General features: G+C 45.7%; 1 protein-coding gene across 3 annotated transcripts in view; it reads right to left on the reverse strand.

The window, feature by feature from the left end:
* Nucleotides 1-9,887, reverse strand: part of lama5 (laminin, alpha 5) — a 113,332-nt gene extending 103,445 nt beyond the window's left edge. For 2 of the 3 annotated variants that reach the window (XM_074642654.1, XM_074642652.1), the window contains exons 1-2: nucleotides 9,370-9,886; nucleotides 3,777-3,929 (exon numbers count right to left, since the gene is read on the reverse strand). In XM_074642654.1, coding sequence (XP_074498755.1) covers nucleotides 3,777-3,929; nucleotides 9,370-9,687 — 471 coding nt within the window. In that variant the 5' untranslated portion in view covers nucleotides 9,688-9,886. Of the gene's footprint in view, nucleotides 1-3,776; nucleotides 3,930-9,369 lie in introns of all 3 variants that reach the window. The other variant, XM_074642653.1, reaches the window with a different exon arrangement.
* Nucleotides 9,888-19,103: the final 9,216 nt, after the last annotated feature.

A 19,103-nucleotide genomic window follows, 5' to 3' on the forward strand; every position in this document is an offset into this window, starting at 1 on the left:
GCTTAAGAACAAGAGCGTGAAAGATGAGAGGACATGAAGGAGAAGAAGCTGGAAGAGGAGATCATAGTGACTTAGAAAGAGGAATACAACTGCAGAAGAGAAAATAGTTCTGACTTGTGAAGGAAAGGACGAGGAGGAGAATAAGGAGCAGAGGTAATGAGAGAAAGGAATGAGAGAAGACAGGAAGGTAGAGGAGATAGAAGAGGTCTATAACGGGCTGTGTGTTATCTGTAAATGATAAGCACAACGGGTGGTATAGATATAGAAAGACAGGAGGAGAAGGAGGAGGAGGAGGAGAGGAAGAAGGGTGTGACAACTTCTTATTTATAAGTCTCCAAACAGATGGTAGGAAGAAAAGGAAGGAGAAGATGAGGAGAATTAAATATCAGAGAGCATGAAAACCCACGAGGAGATGTAGAGATGTGTGTTTAAAAGTCCTCCTGAATGTCTCCGACTGCAGAGAGAGTCCAGTGAAAGACGTGTAATGAGCTGCTGGGTGTTGAGTGTTGGTGGTGCAGGCTGTGCTTGGTACAACCTGCTGCAGTAACGCTCCGATACACTGAACCTGATAGTTACTGAGAGTTCGCCGGGTTTGCTGCCAACTGAATTCCCTCCAGGAGAATTTAATCTGTTCCTGTTTTTAAGCTGCTTCACCTTCAGAAATCACCGACAACACCTCAGAGTAACGTACGAGTACCATTCAGCTCAGCAGTTTACAAACCATAATGCCGTTATATACTGTATATATACTGTATATATATATATATATATATATGCATTATGAGCATTAGTGAGCTCCAACACTCCAACATGGGGCTATTATTCCCGAGAGGAAACTATGGTATAGATTAGGGATGCTCATTTTGAAAAATGTTCTTAACCGATAACCGACTCTCGTTAACCGACAAGATTTGTGCCCCAGTTCACCGTCCGGGAGCGTTAACTTAGCAGCTACGATGCTGCGTTCACTGTCTCCAGTTCACCGTCCGGGAGCGTTAACTCAGCAGCTACGATGCTGCGTTCACTGTCTCCAGCTCACCGTCCAGGAGCGTTAACTCAGCCGCTACGATGCTGCGTGTAGTGTCGCGGACATGCAGCCACTTTCCCAGTAAAAGTCTCCACCGCACATTTAGTTTAGTTTAGCAGGTTGTCAGCTGTGTGTCTGCCCGGAGGAACTTTAGCGAGTGTCCAACAGACAGTGTGTTTGTGCTACGTTAGCAGCTCTAGCGTTGCCGGAGGCTTCGTGCTCGCCGCCGCCGCCACACGTAGTCTGAGTAACTTTAGTGAGTTTCCATCAGACCGTGTGTGTGTTGGCGGTGAGTGTGAGGTTGTTGGTGGTGTTCTAGCTGTGATCGTAGGTGTAGCAGTGTGTGGACAGTTTATTTGTCGGTGAATAAATGCTACTAAACTACAACTCCTCCGCTCCGCTCAAGAGAGCCGGAGAGACCGGAGTCGACTTCCTGTATCCTGCAACTCCGGCTCTGCCTCTTAAGGTGGACTGTTAAGGTGGACCAGCTTTTCTCCTTAAAGAGACGAGCCGCTCCTCTGAGCCGCTCAGCTTTTGAGTTCATTATTAACATTTCTTTTAACCGTTTTAACCGATAGCGCTAATCGGTTAAAGTGCTTAATGTGGGTTAACGGTTAAACGGTTAATTATGGACATCTCTAGTATAGATTATTCCATAGTGAGAGAGAGAGAGGAAACTATGGTATAGATTATTCCAGACACAGAGAGGTAATCTAACGAGCGTTCTGCAGGTTGAGGCAGGTTAACTGACATTCCGATCTCTCCCTCCTCTCTTTCTCTTTCATTCAGCTAGAGGTAGGGGGTTACACACACACACACACACACACACACACACACACACACACACACACACACACACACACACACACACACACACACACACACACACACACACACACACACACACACACACACACACACACACACACACACACACACACACACACACACACACACACACACACACACTCTTGTAAACCCTGGCCTGAGCCCACCTACATTCTTTCAAGACAAAACTGCAACCTGGTAACCAGAGACCCCCCCCGTCCCCTCCTCTCCTTTAAGATGTCTTCTTCTTGGCGTCGGCGTCTCCCAGAAAAGATTTGGTTTAAATGTAGTTTGTAAAGATTTCTGCTTCCATCTCGTTTTGAACAATAAATCATCATCAATGTATGTAAAGATATAGAGGAGTAATGTCTACCTGAGCAGAGAGTGAAGTCTCTCTCTCTCACGGAGGTTTAGTGTGTGTTCAGACGGAGTGAAGATGTCTCTGTTCAGAGCAGATTGTCCACCACTGTCTTAGTGTCTATAGATGTTGCAGTGCAGGTGAAATGTTTGTCTGCAGACATAAATACTTTTCAAACGGTCATAATAAATCTCATGTACTAATTTATATGCCGGCTGAATCACTCTGAGAAGGACATCATCTTGCGGTTGTCTAACATGAGATTTAGCACCACACGGTACCAATCACAGCTGTGGAGGCTTTGGTATAGTTCTTTATATGTAAGGCATTAATGTATATTTATATATTTAATATCTTTTAATCATGGCTTTTTATAGTGCTTCTTGTATTGTAATGTATTATATGTAATGTAATGTCTTGTTTTCTTTTTTTATCTGGACCTTGAGTTAGCAATAAAGTTTGAATTGAAAATTGAATTAAATTATTACCTCCATGACGTAAACGGGCTTATAGAAGCTTAAACACACACACACACACACACACACACACACACACACAGTGACAGCTCCCTGCTTCTCTATTGAGAGGTTGAACCCTGAGAGAGAGACGATGAAGAGAGAAAGAAGAAAGTAAAGAGAAGAAAAGGGCCGATAGGTGGAGGAGGGACGGGGGAACTGAACGCCATGACAGAAAACACTCCTGTCAAGGACACACACACTCACACTCACGCACACACACACACACACACACACACACACACTGAATGAATGAGGAGGCACTCGAGCTGCAGATTCTGGCACAAAAGAGTTGCATTCAGAAACATAAAAGGTTGTTGAAGAGCGACGTTCAAGAACACAAAAAGGTGAACGTGGAGCACAGAGAGACAGAGGGAAGCTTTTCACTACGCTGAGTGAGTGTTATATACATCTCTCTATATATATATATATATAACAGATGTTTAGCAGAGAGACTTTAGTACAAGTGGCTTCAGCTGATATCCAAGCAGCCTCATTAGTAGTTTAATAAAACAGCTGTTAGGATCTATCAGTGTGGATTAGCAGACACACGAAGATTTTAAAATGTCCAGCAGTAAGTCAATAAGAATCAAGAACAGAATTTCAGGAGTAGAAATAAACTCTACCTGCTGATATTTACAACCCTGAATCATTCTGTCAAGCTGGAACTTTAACACCTCGGCACCATCCTCAAAGACTAGTGAGACTTTTACTGTTCTAACATCTTCAAGAACACATTTAATAATTCTAGAAACAAATATCACTACATCAGAACACGCCACTTTTTGTGCTTGTGAGCCATCAAAAATCAGGATAATCTCACGGGTCAGATCCCTCTGAGAACCAAGAACCACAGACATGAAACATGGTGAAACACTGCTAACCTTCTGGTGTTCTACAAACATTTGGAGTAAAAGCGTTTTAGCCCACAGATGAACCAAACGCAGAGCGGAGCGGCAGACCGACGAATGACAACCATTAATATCCAGACAGTTACATCCTGTTCGGGTGTGTGAGTGTTTCAGTTGGTATCTTTAACGAGTCCTACCTGTCCCAGGTCCAGGGTGACGTTGACCTCGTTGAACTCGGTGCTGCGGGACAGAGGCGGGCTCTGCCACCATCGCTCCGTCCCGTCGATGGCGTTGGTGATGGGATGGGCGCGGTCGCTCTCGCCCTGGCTGCAGATGTCACAGTACTGGCCCTGAGAAGACAGAGAGATGCATCAGAGTTTGAATCTTTAGTTGAGCATACGAAGCATCAAAACGCTGAAACTTTACTGTGTCCAGTGTCGAATCTAAAGAGCTGAACTTTAGACCTCGCTGTTCTCTTTCCAGCTGTTTCACCCACATGTTCACACCGCTGTGTGAAGCTCCGTCCTGTTCATCATGCGTCTAATATATATTTACCTCCATCCTAACGTTTATTGGTCTTTGAGTTTTACGTTGATGATTAGATATTTTATCAAATGTAGGGATGCACCGATACCCGATACCAGTATCGGGTATCGGGTCCGATACTGTGCTCATGTACTCGCAAAACAGCTCCAATACCACTTTAGGGCAGCGTGACGTTAACCTCTCGTCACCATCTTTCGGGTCCTCACGCACCACCTCCACGACGGTGCGGCGAGACGGGCCGGTGGTGCGCCCAGCCCTCACTTTCATTGTGCCACGGGGTTTTGCTTGCACCCTCTGACTCGCGTGCGTTAGACTCCTTGGTCCGTGTTTCAAAACAGGTCGGGTGGGTTGCCGACAACGCCGCAGACCCCTGGTGCCTTTTACGTGGGCCACGGCACGACACGGTTGGAGCGTACTGAGGACGGTCTGCCCCGGTCGACAGTCGCACCGGGAGCAGGGAGCCCCGTCACGGTGCGGTGAGGTCCGGGCGGGGAGCGCTGCAAAGCTGCAGCCGCGAGCCACCTTCGCCCCGAGCCTTTCCAAGCCGACCTAGAGCCGGTGGCGGCGCACCGCCTCGTATGCGGGACTCCCCAGCCTGCCGTGTGTCGCTCACACCCTCCAGCTGGCTGTTAACGAGGCTCTTTAGGCACAGAGAAATACTCGTATCGGTACTCGGTATCGAGAGAACCCAAATGTAAGTACTTGTCCCCGGTCTGATATAAAGTGGTACCGGTGCATCCCTAGTGAAATGTACCCGATGAGAGTCTGCAAGTTTTGCTCTTATTTACAGATCTACTGTGGAGACTGGATCTCTTGCTCAGAGACACTTTAGACTGGACGTTAGTGATGAACACACACAGGTTACTGTGGGATTTAACCCTTTCAGCCTTTAAGTTAACAGCCCTCTCTAACCACTCAGAACAGCAGCACAAGGTTTCACAGTCACAGTAAACTTGTATGAAAAGAGGAGGTTTGTATTTGTCCCTGAAGCTACCTGGATCAGGTTCCTTATAGTCCAGCAGAGAGGTGACTCCTCTCAGGTTACTGTAACAGTGAGGCTCTCGCTTCTATTGTAGTTCTACCAGGTTGTAATGAGTCATAAACGTCGTCTCTGTGCCTCCGTAGGACTGTTCTGTGCTAAACTCGTAGTCTGATTTGACAGCATGGTGTGAAAAAAAGGAAAGTTCATAGCAGTAATGAAAGATAACGCACTTCTGTTACTATAAGACACTACATCTACCAAGTAGTCGTGTACGGTACGGTACGGTATAGGAGTGTCACCATTTCAATTCAATATCGGAAATCGATCGAAATTGGCTTCCGATTCTAAACCATCGAAATCAAAGCAGGATCGAAGATTGTTATTATTTATGTATTTATTTTTTCTACGGCCCGCCCATACGTGTGCGCTAGCAGGAAAATCCAGCTGTACTCAAGTAGGGATGCACCGATACCACGTTACGGTTGTGCGCCGGACCGCGCTGGGCCAGAATCCCACTTCAGCCGGCGCGCACCGGCCCTCACTTTCATTGCGCCACGGGGTTTTGTTTGCACCATCTGACTCGGGGGTGCTTTAGACTCCTTTGTCCGTGTTTCAAGACGGGTCGGGTGGGTTGCAGACATCGCTGCAGACCCCTGGAACCTTTTACTTGGGCCGAGCCCCGACCACGTCTCAGCCTACATGCACCATTCAGCTCAACATCGTTGAATCAGAGCAGCTGATAGTAGCAACAAGCTAACAGGAATCAATATAGGTTGGTAAACATGTTATAAAATACAGAACACTGCAGCATGTTTTAATAATTTGGTCTTAAACCGAGGTGGACACTTGAAGCTTCCTCTCCACCTCGTTGGTTTCTAAAGCTTCTGTTCATTGTCTGAGCGGTTAACCCCGTCACTGCTGGCTATGTAAGCCTTAACATAAACTAAACAAGCGTGGACCTGAACAAAAGCCCGGGTTAGGAGATGTTATCACTGCAGGTCACTGAGGTCAGAGGTCAATGCTCACTATCTGTCTCCACCACCACCCAGAAAACCCGTCTCCTGTCCCCGTCTTCCTCTCTGCAGAGATCACTGTCAATCACTTCTCTGTGAATCTTGCAAAGCCTCAAATTAGTCATGGGTACGCTTCAAATTACTCGCTTCCTCAGCACCGACCACTTGGATTGGATTCAGTTTCATCTCTAGCTGAGATAATGTGCAGAAGTTGAGGACCCGTTTTCGCTTCACCTCCCCGACGGTGCGGGCGAGACGGGCCGGTGGTGCCACGGGGTTTTGTTTGCACCCTCTGACTCGCGCGTATGTTAGACTCCTTGGTCCGTGTTTCAAGACGGGTCGGGTGGGTTTTCCGACATCGCCATAGACCTCTGATGCCTTTTACCTGGGCCGCGGCATGACGCGGTTGGGGAGCACTGACGACAGTCCGCCCCGGTCGACAGTCGCACCGTCCCTCCCCGGCGGGGAGAGAGGGCGCAGCGAGTCCTTTGTCCACGGTGCGGCGAGGTCCGGGCGGGGAGCGCTGTAAAGCCGCGGCCGCGGTCTGAAAAAAAGTGGTATCGGTGCATCCCTAGAAAAACACACACTCACACACTCACTCACACACTAACACACTCACACACTAACACACACTCACTCACTCCGATCCTCCTCCTGCTGTTTTTAATTAATAAAAACACTCTCACGTCTTGCTGTCAAATCAAAACAGGATTAACCTCAGCACAGGAACGTGTGTGTGTGTGTGTGTGTGTGTGTGTGTGTGTGTGTTTTCTGGTTGTGTGTGTGTGTGTGTGTGTGTGTGTGTGTGTGTGTGTGTGTGTGTGTTTTCTGGTTGTGTGTGTGTGTGTTGTTCAGTAACCCAACAAGTGTGCCGAGCCACAATAGCCTCAGCAAAGTGGGCTAAACCTCTTAGCCCGGACACATAATGCACCGTTCCTCGAGCTAATGACCAGATTTCTTGGGGGTTCATTTTGGAGATTTCCTGAGCCAATTACGCTCCGACGTCGTCGCCACTTCAACCAGACTGCCCTGAGGCCTGAGACGCTCAGAGGAAGGCTGAGGGAAGAAGAACTATTTGGTCTGATCCTCCGTGAGGAGGAGAAGCTCAAGTGGGTCAAATGTGGTCTGGATCAAGTACCGCAGAGACTTTAACACTAGAGGACCAAATTACCAGCTGACCTGAAGAGAACTACTCAGTAAAATGTATAATGACTTCTTTCTTTGTCCCATCTAAGGTGGGATGTAAATTAAAGTTTAATAAACAGCCACCAAACCCCCTCAGGGCACCTCATGACTTCAGACTCCCTGCTGGCCATTCGGACCAATCTCCATATACTCTAAGAAACAAAGGCAGAAAGTTACCAGAACATTTTCCGTCAAGTTTACGGACATTTTCTTCATCCCTAAAACGTCCTCCGTATCCTTCACGGAGGCTTCAGTTAATCCTAAAAGGGAAAGTTTCTGTAGATTAACAGTATCTCCTCCGTACCGAGCCAAACAGCAGCCAAACCTTTACATTCTGGAGGGAAACAGACGCTAACGCTGCGTTCATACGTTACCTGTCGGTCTCTGTGGACCACCTGAGACTAAACCTGGAGCTAACTCTACCTGACGTCCTCTGAAGTCTGACATATAAACTTTGGTAAAACGTAAATTACAATAACAACCTCACGTTAGTCTCAAAGTGAGACAGCAAAATATTGCTGGTATCTGGTAACGTTAACGGACAACAGCTGAACTAAACTACTAAACATCTCTCTAACTAAACCGACTCGGAGCTAACGTTGAGTCCTGAACATGACTCATCTGGTTAAACATTAATTGTAGATTTTTTACCACAGAAGTGAGAGAAAGATTTCTCCACATCCGAAATTTGAACTAAACTTTGCCGTGTCTGATGGTCTCTGCCTCTTCCAGCTTTCACACTAGCGGAGGTTCTTGTTCCCACAATGCAATGCGTATTTTAAAAATACGGGTAAAACTCAAATCGATACAGAATCCTTCATATTAACACACGATATATTGGCCCGTATTTATATGGACTTTTCTTAGAGTTCATCTTTATCTCAACAACTTTACATATTTATCTTCTAATGTCTCTTTTATTTCCAGTTCAAACTGGATTTATGAGCATGCAGGTCACCAAGCATCAGCTGAGGATTTAGAAATGTTCCTTCCTGTCTTATAGTAACAGAAGAACCAGCAGAGGAAGCAGCAGCGCTCGCACGGCTCTCCGGGATCTCGCGGTAACAGAGTGGATAAACTCTGATTGGAGGACACGGGTCAGTCACCGTGAGGAATGTGAGGAACAGGTGGGAGAGAGGGAGAGAGAGAGAGAGAGAGAGAGAGAAGGCAATAAGCCTGTATGTTATCGCCCAAAGGGTTGATTTAATGGTTAACCCACCAAACTGCAATAATCCTTTAACTAGTGATACCTGGAGGCTCCTCAAACACCAAACAGCACTACGCCTTTAACAAGCTCCTCATCACATTAAAAACTCATCTATAAAACACACATGATGAGGAATCTGTAGTTTCTGTCCTTATATAAGTGGCCTGCATGTGTAAAGTGCTGCCAAGTCCTACAAAGGAAGCAGTGCATGAAATAATGAGCTGGCAGAGCAGTGAGAGATCCGTACACACTGCTGACCTCCCCTGTTCAACTCTCAATGCATCCTGCAGAAAGTCTAACATTTAACATGAACTGGAGTGAAAACTGCTGCAAAACAGAGTTTTAAAAGACTGTTATAACATGTGAGGATCATAGTGACACCACAGGGGATCAAAATGTCATCACAGACACTAAATCTGACACAATGAAGTCCTTAAAGTAGATGTAGAAATATTAAAGCTGCAAATGCAATAAGATCACTACAGGTTCATTATAGATCCATGCACATATTGAAGGAGTGTTATTATAGATCCATACAGACAGACTACAGGAACACCAGTCACTGTCCGCTGCCATCGAGCACCACAGATTTATATTAACAACACAAATAATGCAATTAAATCCCTGTGAGACTCTCAGGTGTGCATGCACCACATGCACCTCATGCACCACATGCACCTCATGCACCACATGCACCTGCACCACCGGAGTATCCGGTACCTCAGCCTGCAGTGAACCTTCACTGTGTGATAAGAAACATATCTGAGAGAATAAAACTTCATTGGGTCCAATAAAGAGTCTGAGTCACTGAGCAGTAATAGATCAGACTTTAATAAAGTATAAAGTGTCCTGCTCACCTGGATGGTCTGGCTCGGGTCCCCGGACACCGGGCCTCCGACCAGCTTGCAGTACAGGTCCCGGACGGACCCGGTCCCGGTCCCGGTCCCGGTGTCGTCCTCTCCGCAGGTCGCCGTGGCGGTGATCTTGGTGCCCTCGGCCAGGTTGAAGTAGGGCGGGTGGAGGCTGTATCCGTTCAGCCCGTTGGAGGGCAGCTCCTGAGCGGACACCGACACCGACACCGAGCCGCAGCAGGTCCACAACAACAACAACAACAGAGCCGAGGAGAGAGCACCAGAGAGCCGCCGCGGTAGAGCCGGCGCTCCGCCCATCATCATCTCCACCTGCTCGATCCGAGGGGGAGAAAACAAGTTTGAGGAATGAACTGATCTGAGTAAAAAGAGCTTAAGTCGTGAAGGAGAAACGCATCTAGAGGCAGAAGAGAGGAAGTTTAGTCCTGCAGAGCAGAGAGCTGCGCTGCGGTGCGTCGACGGCTGTTGTTGGAGGTGTTGTCCGCGGAGCTCCAGCAGACACAGAGTCACACTCAGTCTGCAGCCAACCAGCCAGCCAATCAGTGCCTCCTCCTCCTCTCTCCTCCTCCTCCCTTCATCATCATCATTATAGTGTTCATTTAACTCTATTTTTATTTAATCAACATTTTATTGCTGATAATTATTATCTCATTTATTCTAATTTATTTTATTAAAATGTCATTATTTTAATACAATCTGCTTATTTTGTATATTTTCATCATTTTTATTTTTATTTCCTTGTATTTTATTTATCTTTTATTATTTTAAAGGGACTATTTGTAACTTTCAGAAATGTGTTGTTAACAGCTTCACCTGTGGCCGTTAAGTCAACTAAAGTCAGCGTCCTGTTGCTGGCGCTTGTGCTCGCTCTACATAGACATGAAGGAGCATCGCTCAACACAGTGAGGAGACACACGTCAGCTAAAAGCACAATATCACTCTATATTTCAGCTGCTTGGCAGTAATGTTAGCTGACCAGACCAAGGTCTCTCCATGAATCAATGCTGATCCTAGTGTTGGCTTTTCCCGCCTCAGCCTCCCGACCGCGGCCGGAGGGAACGGGGGAGACGATAACGTTTCTCTCTGCGGAGCCCCGTCACTTCACAAGACACGGGAAACCTCTGTTGGTCTGGAGGAGCTGCAGCAGTTATTTCTGCACAAACGTCCACTGAACATTCACTAGATATTCTCAGAGCTAAACTAACTCTTCTGCAGTGTGGAGTGAGCAGCATGCACGTGAGAGGTGGAGAGAGAGAGAGAGAGAAGGAGCGTGGTGTGTGAGTGAAGGCAGCAGAGGAGCAGAGGAGCAGAGACTCCGGTCCTGGAGACCAAAGCTACGGTCTCCTACCACAAGAACAGCCTTTATCTGAACATTTAAAGGGACTGTTTGTAAGAATCAGAAATGTCTTGTTAACAGCTTCACCTGTGTCCGTTAAGTCAACTAAAGTCAGCGTCTTGTTGCTGGCGCTTGTGCTCGCTCTACATAGACATGAAGGAGCATCGCTCAACACAGTGAGGAGACACACGTCACTAACAGTAATGTTAGCTGACCAGACGAAGGTCTCTCCTAGAATCAATTCTAATTCATGTAGTTTCATCATTTGTATTTATTTTTATTTTTATTTCCTTGTATTTTATTTATCTTTTATTATCTTAAATACCCATCTCTTATTGCTTTCTTATTCAATGGACTTTTATATTGGTTGTTTTAGTGCATTAGTCTCTAAATCCACTTTTAAGATTCTACATTTTTATCAATCGTCTGTCCAGCACTTTGAATCACATCTGACTTGTTTGAAAGGTGCTTTATTTAGTGGAGAGCAACAGAAATCACTTCAGGTGAGCTTGTACACCTCCAGGGAACACCTGGGCAGCTGTGTGTGTGTGTGTGTGTGTGTGTGTGTGTGTGTGTGTGTGTTCTCGTGGACTCTGGAGCACCGCCATCTAATCACGCTACAGGAACCACTTTAGGAGATGAAAGGGTTTCTCCGCCACACACACACACACACACACACACACACACACACAGATAACAGCTGCTCAGGTGAGTCTAAGTGATATTTACAGGTTTGGTTTAAAAGGATGTTTTTATATCAGAAACAAATCTTTCGCTGACGGACGTGCACACGGAGAAGACAGAAAGTTACTCAACCTCCGTCAGGCAGGTGAAGTTGTTTCCGTGTTTAGTGCATCGTCTACAGAGTCCAGAGTCCAGAAACACTCACACACACATCTACTTCCTCCATCGTCTGTCGAACACATGCTGAACTCTGACCACACACACACACACACACACACACACACACACACACACACGGGGGTGGCGGGGTCAGGGGTCAGCGACCTCCTGTAGTTTAAAGGAGTCTAGAGGCAGTGTGTTAATGCAGCAGAGCTTCATTCACTGACACACTAGAACATTCCTCAGGCTGTTTGGAGGCTCACAGGTCACACCGGGTGGTTCCTGTGCTCCACTTAACGGCTGCAATTTACACCAATTTACACCTTATCATCAATTAAAGCTGCAGTAGGCAGTATATTTTTCATTTTCATTGGGCAAAATGAAAATTATAATTCAGGTGTTCTGAGAGAAAACTAGACTCCTGCTCCTCCTCATGGCTCTGTTCTCAGGCTTTAGAACATCTAGCCCGTGACGGGAGACTTTGACCAATCACAGGTCATTACAGAGAGAGAGAGCGTTCCTATTGGCTGTGCTCCGGCTGGTGGGCGGGGCTTGGTGTTTCCTCAACTTGATCTCAACATGGCTGCCGGGTCACACAACCTTTCTCATTTTACAGCTAAACAGTACACTACAAGATGATCCTGAGAACATCTGAGGAGAGAAATAGACATTAACATAAGAGAATATTGATTCATATCTGATCAGCGCTGCCTAGTTTCACCGATTGATCGGAGTTCACGAGTGATTGACAGCTGCTCAGAGACGGCAGACTCCAGATCGGCTCTGATTGGTTGTTTTCCTCCGGTCTGTGAAATCTTGCAGATGCCGTTAGGAGACCGGAGGACACCGGAGATTACCTGTCTCATGCACTACCGTCAGGATAGAGCGACCGTTTTATAAAAATGACTTTTGTTAATCATATTTGCTCCGTTTCTACCCACTGCTGCTTTAATTAGTCAGAGCCAGGCTAGCTGTGCTTCCAGGCTTTAAGCTAAGCTAAGGCTGTAGCTCTGTCACTCTGTGATGCATGATGTGTGTTATCAAAGCTTCTCATCTGACTCTCAGAAAGAAGGCAGATAAACTTATTTCTCAAACTGGTGAAAGTATTGATTTAACTGTGAATAGAAACAGAGAGGAACCTGTGAAAGAGAGAGAGAGAGAGGAAGAGAGAGGGCATGTCGTTTCACCTCACTAATCCTCCCGTTCTCTCCGTCTTTCTTCCTGAACTCTAGAACTAATCTACTTCCTGGTTACCACGGAGACCAAAGGAGAAGTGAAGGATAGGCCACTCGTTGTCGTGGCAACTGCTAACTGCTCCGTCAATTCAGCCCACTTACCCCCCGCTGGTCCCTACACTTAAACCCCCCCCATTCCCCTCCGGCCAGCTTTACTTCCTGTTTTTTTAGTTCTTTCTCAAACAGAGGAGGGGGGTGTGGTTAATAGTCTGACGTAATTCATCACCACGGCAACCAGATTGCAACCATTGTTTAGATGAATTTACTGTTTATCAGAATTATCTCAACACACCGATTTTCTCTCTCTCTCTCTCTCTCTCTCTCTCTCTCTCTCTCTCTCTCTCTCTCTCTCTCTCTCTCTCTCTCTTCTTCACCGTCTCCTCCTGGCAAGGCGGCCATCTGGCTGCTGCTGCACCGAGGAGCCGCACCGCACGCCGCCCACAGCGCACCGGAGGACAGATAAACGCGTTGCCGAGGTCCGACGTTTGAAATATACAGTTTCGGGACGTTTTGGAGGTTCACCGTCCACCAGCACCGGCTGCTCTCTCCTCAGCTCCAGCACCGACACCGACACCGGCTGCTCTCTCCTCAGCTCCAGCACCGACACCGACACCGGCTGCTCTCTCCTCAGCTCCAGCATCGACACCGACACCGGCTGCTCTCTCCTCAGCTCCAGCATCGACACCGACACCGGCTGCTCTCTCCTCAGCTCCAGCACCGACACCGACACCGGCTGCTCTCTCCTCAGCTCCAGCATCGACACCGACACCGGCTGCTCTCTCCTCAGCTCCAGCACCGACACCGACACCGGGCTGCTCTGAGATTCATTTATTTCTCTAACGGGACTTTTCTCTGGTTTTCTCCTGAATTACAATATGCTGAAAGGTTATTATGGAACATCCTGCCTACTGCAGCTTTAATATTTAGTTGTCAGAGTGTGAGTAGAATCCAGCTAACTAAGAGCAGCTCCTTCCTGTCCTCCTAATCCTTTAGTGGAAACCAGACGCTTCTATCTAAATCCATCTGTTAGTATCTGCCTTCAGTCAAAACGTGATGCTCTTATCATCACATACGTGCACACGGCTCCCTCTCTTTTGCAGCCATAACTTCAGTATATATATTCAGATGATAACAGTATTGAGTAAATACTGTTTTTCTATTTCCCAGCATTCCTCAGATGTTCCGCCTCAGATAGGACTGAAGGGTGGGTGTGTTTGAAGTGCTGTGGGCCGGGGAGGGGATGTTTGGGGTTGACGGTGGACTAAAATGTGTGTGTGTGTGTGTGTGTGTGTGTGTGTGTGTGTGTGTGTGAGAGGCAGGTACCTACATGCCCTTCTCTTTGTCTCCTCCAACAATCCTCCTGGAGGTCCCTCTCTCTCTCTTTGTTCCCCATGCCAGCTCTGCTGTTACTGCTCTAAAGAAAGAAAGAAAGGATCAGAGCCTGATGCTACTGATGCCGTCTACCGACACTACAACACAGACCAGAGTAAGATATGTGGTGACCCTCCGACTTTTCTATTCATCTATGTATCGCAATTTTTTTTTAACGATTTTTAAATAGATGTTTTAATGCCAGAATCGATACGTCTGCTTCATCTGAGTCTCTGTGGAGGTAGAAGGAAGTTACCACTTTTATTGTGGTAGTCTGAGTAACGTGACGTCATATCCGTTCCGTATCCATCAACCAAAACAAACCTCAGAGAGTGTAAAACGTTGGAGGGTCGTCGTGGATACGACCTGCACCCTCCCATGTTAAATCCAGCGTGGTAAACACTACACATCCAGTAAAGGATGGAAACACTTTGGGTTTCACACATTGACAGGAAAAGCAGAGCTAGACAGAGCAGAGCTAAAGCTGCATGCTAACTCTGTCACGGACAGGAAGCGTTATGGTATGGCGGTAACGTGGCGGTGGAGCCGGCCGTCGCTCTCTTATACATACAACTTTTAGTTTAAAAAACAAACAAACACTTTATTAAAGGTGCAATAATACCTGGTCACCTGGCATCATTTCTCCCCAACTACACTGGGTCCATATATCTAAATAACATCAGTCATCAGTTACAGAAACACAAACTAACTAAGAACTAACAGCAGAGAATAGAAAACGCAAAACTCAACCAAACTGCTGAAACTCTGAGAGCCGGTCAAAATAACGCTGCTGTCTTATCATCTTCATTGTGTTGCGTCGGCCTGTAGTCCACATTGTAGCTTGCTTAGCTCAGTGTTAGCGAGACCACAGTGGCAAGAAAACAGCCACATCAAAACAAAAAACATTCTGTACACCGTACCGTACACCGTACACCGTACCGTACACACCGTACCGTACACACCGTACTGTACACCGTACACCGTACCGTACACACCGTACCGTACACCGTACCGTACACACCGTACCGTACACCGTACACCGTACACCGTACCGTACACACCGTACCGTACACAGTACCGTACACACCGTACCGTGTACACCGTACCGTACACACCGTACCATACACAGCGTACCGTACACACCGTACCGTACACACCGTACACCTTACCGTACACCGTACACCGTATCGTACACCTTACCGTACACCGTACACCGTACCGTACAAACCGTACCGTACACCGGCGCCATTTGTAATGTTTTTCGGGACGGCTTGTGTTGTCATTAGTTGCACTAAAGATACGTTTAGCTAAATAGCGATTAGCGTCACAGTATATTTGTGTTTACTGTGTTGTAATTTAAGCTGCATATTAATCACCTGCATGTAAAACAATACTACTATTACTATTACTATTACTAACATGATTTAAAATAGCCTTAATAATAATGTTTCTGTGCAGTTGCAATGGCACAATGTCACCAGAGGTGTTCATTGACTTTAAACTGCAGCCTCTTCACTCTCTCTCTCCGTCCACTCTGCTTTCCCTCCATCTCTCTCTCTCTCTCTCTGTCTCTCTGTCTCTCTGTCTCTCTCTCTCTCTCTCTCTCTCTCTCTCGCCTACTTTGAAGTCCGCTGGCGTCTGAAAGAGGACAAAGAGACACAAAGAGACAAGCCGGGCTGCTTCTGAAGACGGACAAAAGGATGAGCGAGACAGATGGAGAGATAAGAGAGGGAAGAGAAAGAGAGAGAGACGACAAAAGACAGGAAGTTGAGGAGTAGAGCGAGGAGAGGAAAGGTGAGGGAGAAGGTTAAAAAGTGAAGGGTAGACGTCAGGCTGTACGATAACATAGAACTGTGGGATGAAGTAAAACAGCTTATGAAGTTATTCAGAGTGATTCACAATCACTGTTTTATTGTGTTGAATTAGAAATATGACCACAAGTTAGGAGTTCACCTGTTCACGTCCATGTGGTTTTGTTTGAGCTGACACCTGGTGGCCTTTAGAGGAACTGCAGGCTGACCTGGCGGTGCTCGTATACTGTAAACTGGTTTCAACGTGCGGCCCTGGTTGATGCTTCCTCTCTGTACGCCGCAGAACAGAAACATTACCCGGATCAGTGCTGCGATGCAATAATCAGCGACATGGACTTCTATTTAGATGAAACTGAGGTTGAGCTTCAGTCAGTAAACAACTGTAGAACTATATATTAGCACAAATGCAATCAAAGTCTACAGATAACGATTTATTTTTACATGGATGTAGGCAGCGTCTGAAATTAGCACTCGCCAAATGAAGGTAAATTGTTGGCGGTGGCGGGTGAAATCGTCAGGACATCGGCCACTTTGGCAGAAAGGGAAAACGCTAGAGACGGGAATAGAGAACCGGTTCTCGTTGGTTCCTAGTTGTCCGATTGAAAAGCGTTCAAAAGCTTGGCACTGCTACTACTAAACCTGAGGGGACGCACCCTATTTCTCCCTGATAAAGCGACACCGTGAACAACGAATCTGTGTTTAAACCAGCAGGAGGAGAGTTAGTAACGTTAGCTGTTAGCAGCCGTTAGCAGCACAGTCCTGACTGGTTAAATAACGGAGCAACTAACGTTAACGGAGGTGCCATTCTGTTATTATTATGAGGCGTTCATGCTGTGATCAGTGAAAATGAGTATTGGGTGAAGGTAATTCATAACGTTATCATGATGGGTTCAAATGTAATCTCCTAAAATCATGCCGCGACATTACTTTTGTTTTTAGTTTTTGGAGAGAAACTTGAATAAATCCAGTTGTTTGTAGGAGATGTTTTCACATCAATATAAAATAGATATTAGAGAGAGAATTATGACCTCTAAGCAGCTTATAATACATCATTAAAACTACTGTTGCCAAAATATATATTAAATAGCAAATATTTAAATAATCATAATAATTTGAATTGTGTGTTTTTATGCAAATAACGCCTATAGATGACAGTAGTAGTGTGCTGTACCCCACACAAACAGGGCTCCCCTAGAACCTATAGGTGTAATTCCAACACTGTGATTTACCGTGTATATAATGTTTTCTATATAAAATATATCGAACATTGAATGACTTCAGTTCTAAAATGTTATTCCTTCATTTAGCTCAGAGATTTCAAAAGTCACAGATAAAAAAAAAAACACTAGTCTGCCACAGAGGCAGGAAGTGAAAAGAGTTGATTTCAGAGCGTGGATGTACTGTAGGACCAGATCAGCTCCCCGTCCCCGGATTCAAGGCTGAAACAGTGTTCTTTGTCTGTGTGTGTGTGTGTGTGTGTGTGTCTGTGTGTGTGTGTGTGTGTGTGTGTGTCTCTCAAAGGTATGCAGGGGGCCAGGTGAGGGGGGTTCGGGGGGGTATGAGGGGCTTCCATCCCTTCATGTTAAGATCATTGTTTGGCGAGCTGCGACTCGCCGGGCGGAGGCTCCCTGCCACAGGCTGAGAAGTATACTCAGTAAACTAATCGTTAAATAGTTTTTATACTACAAGTATACTTACTTACTTGATCTCTTCTATCTTGATATCAAAGATTAAGTACAAGTATAAGCCAAGTACACTTAGAGTTTTCTGTATACCTGTCAGTATGAGCCAGGTATACTTTTGTTAAGTATATCTATGATAAGTACATAAGCAGTAAACTGAAAGTATACTCTCTTATTTGAAGTTTAAAAGAAGTCTACTAACAGCTCACTTGAATCCACTTCTTATTGGTCAGGGCGTGCACATTTACAGCTCACATTTCAGTAGATGTTAACGGGGTAGAGGTGCCCTCTGAGTGGTTTTCAGTGGAAGCAAATATTCACATACCTCGGTCCACATGCCAACCGGGCCTTCTGGGAAAAAGAGAGAGAGAGAGAGAGAGAGAGAGAGAGGGGAGGTGATGAAGACGATGATGACATACTTCTCATCTCTGCAGTTACTCACCTGTAAGAAGAGAGAGAGAGAGAGAGAGAGAATGTGTGGGAACGAAGCAGTAAAGCAGCAGCTGATGATGATGATGATCATTGAGTCTAAAGACGCCCTGAAACCGCTCTCACACACACTCACACACACACACACACACACACACACACACACACACACACACACACACACACCAGACCATCACCTCCACACGGTGTTTATCCTAAATGACCCCTGTAACCTCCCCATGCCTTCACCTGAGCCCTGTTATTCCCACTTTGACCTCCATTTCATCCGCTCGCTCGCTCGCTCGCTCGTTCTTTGAAAGCCAGATGGTGCAGAGTCAGACAGTCGGAGGGTAACAAAGTACAAAACCGACCTGCAACATCTGTCCAACATCAGGATGGGTGTGATAAAGATTCATCAGTCGCAGCTTTGAACTCAGTGACGTTGAGCAAAGAGAAAGAAATGATGCATGTGACTGATAAATGATATTTAATTTGAATAGAGATGCATCTGGTCGAGGTGGAGCGAGTTTTAACTATTCTGGTTAAGTTTGGGAGAATGCCAGATGACATTTTAAGATAAGATAAGATAAGATAGAACTTTATTAACCACGAAGGAAATTCTTGTGCCAGAGATTAATCAAAAATACAACAAAAATACAAGTTCAAGTGTATAAAATAAAAAGTACTATTTCTAGCACCAGTGCCTAAAAGAATAACAATTAAGTAAGATACATTTAGTAAAATAAGTAAATAAGATAAGTAAAATAAAAAAGGTAAAGTAAGCTAAAAAACAGAAAAAAATAAGTAATATTGCACATGAGAATGGAAGGAGTAGTAATATAAATATATCATATATATGGTATATATATTTTGACAGGGTTGTTTCTTGTAAAATAATATGACATTTCTTTTTAACTTGGAGAGAAAAATAATTATTTGTGATAATGCCAATCCTAATTATTTTTGAAGAAATGACTTTGGCACCTGGTGGATTTACATTCACATCCTCTTCCTG

The sequence above is a fragment of the Sebastes fasciatus genome, chromosome 8, assembly GCF_043250625.1.
Source record: "Sebastes fasciatus isolate fSebFas1 chromosome 8, fSebFas1.pri, whole genome shotgun sequence".
Lineage (NCBI taxonomy): Eukaryota > Metazoa > Chordata > Actinopteri > Perciformes > Sebastidae > Sebastes > Sebastes fasciatus.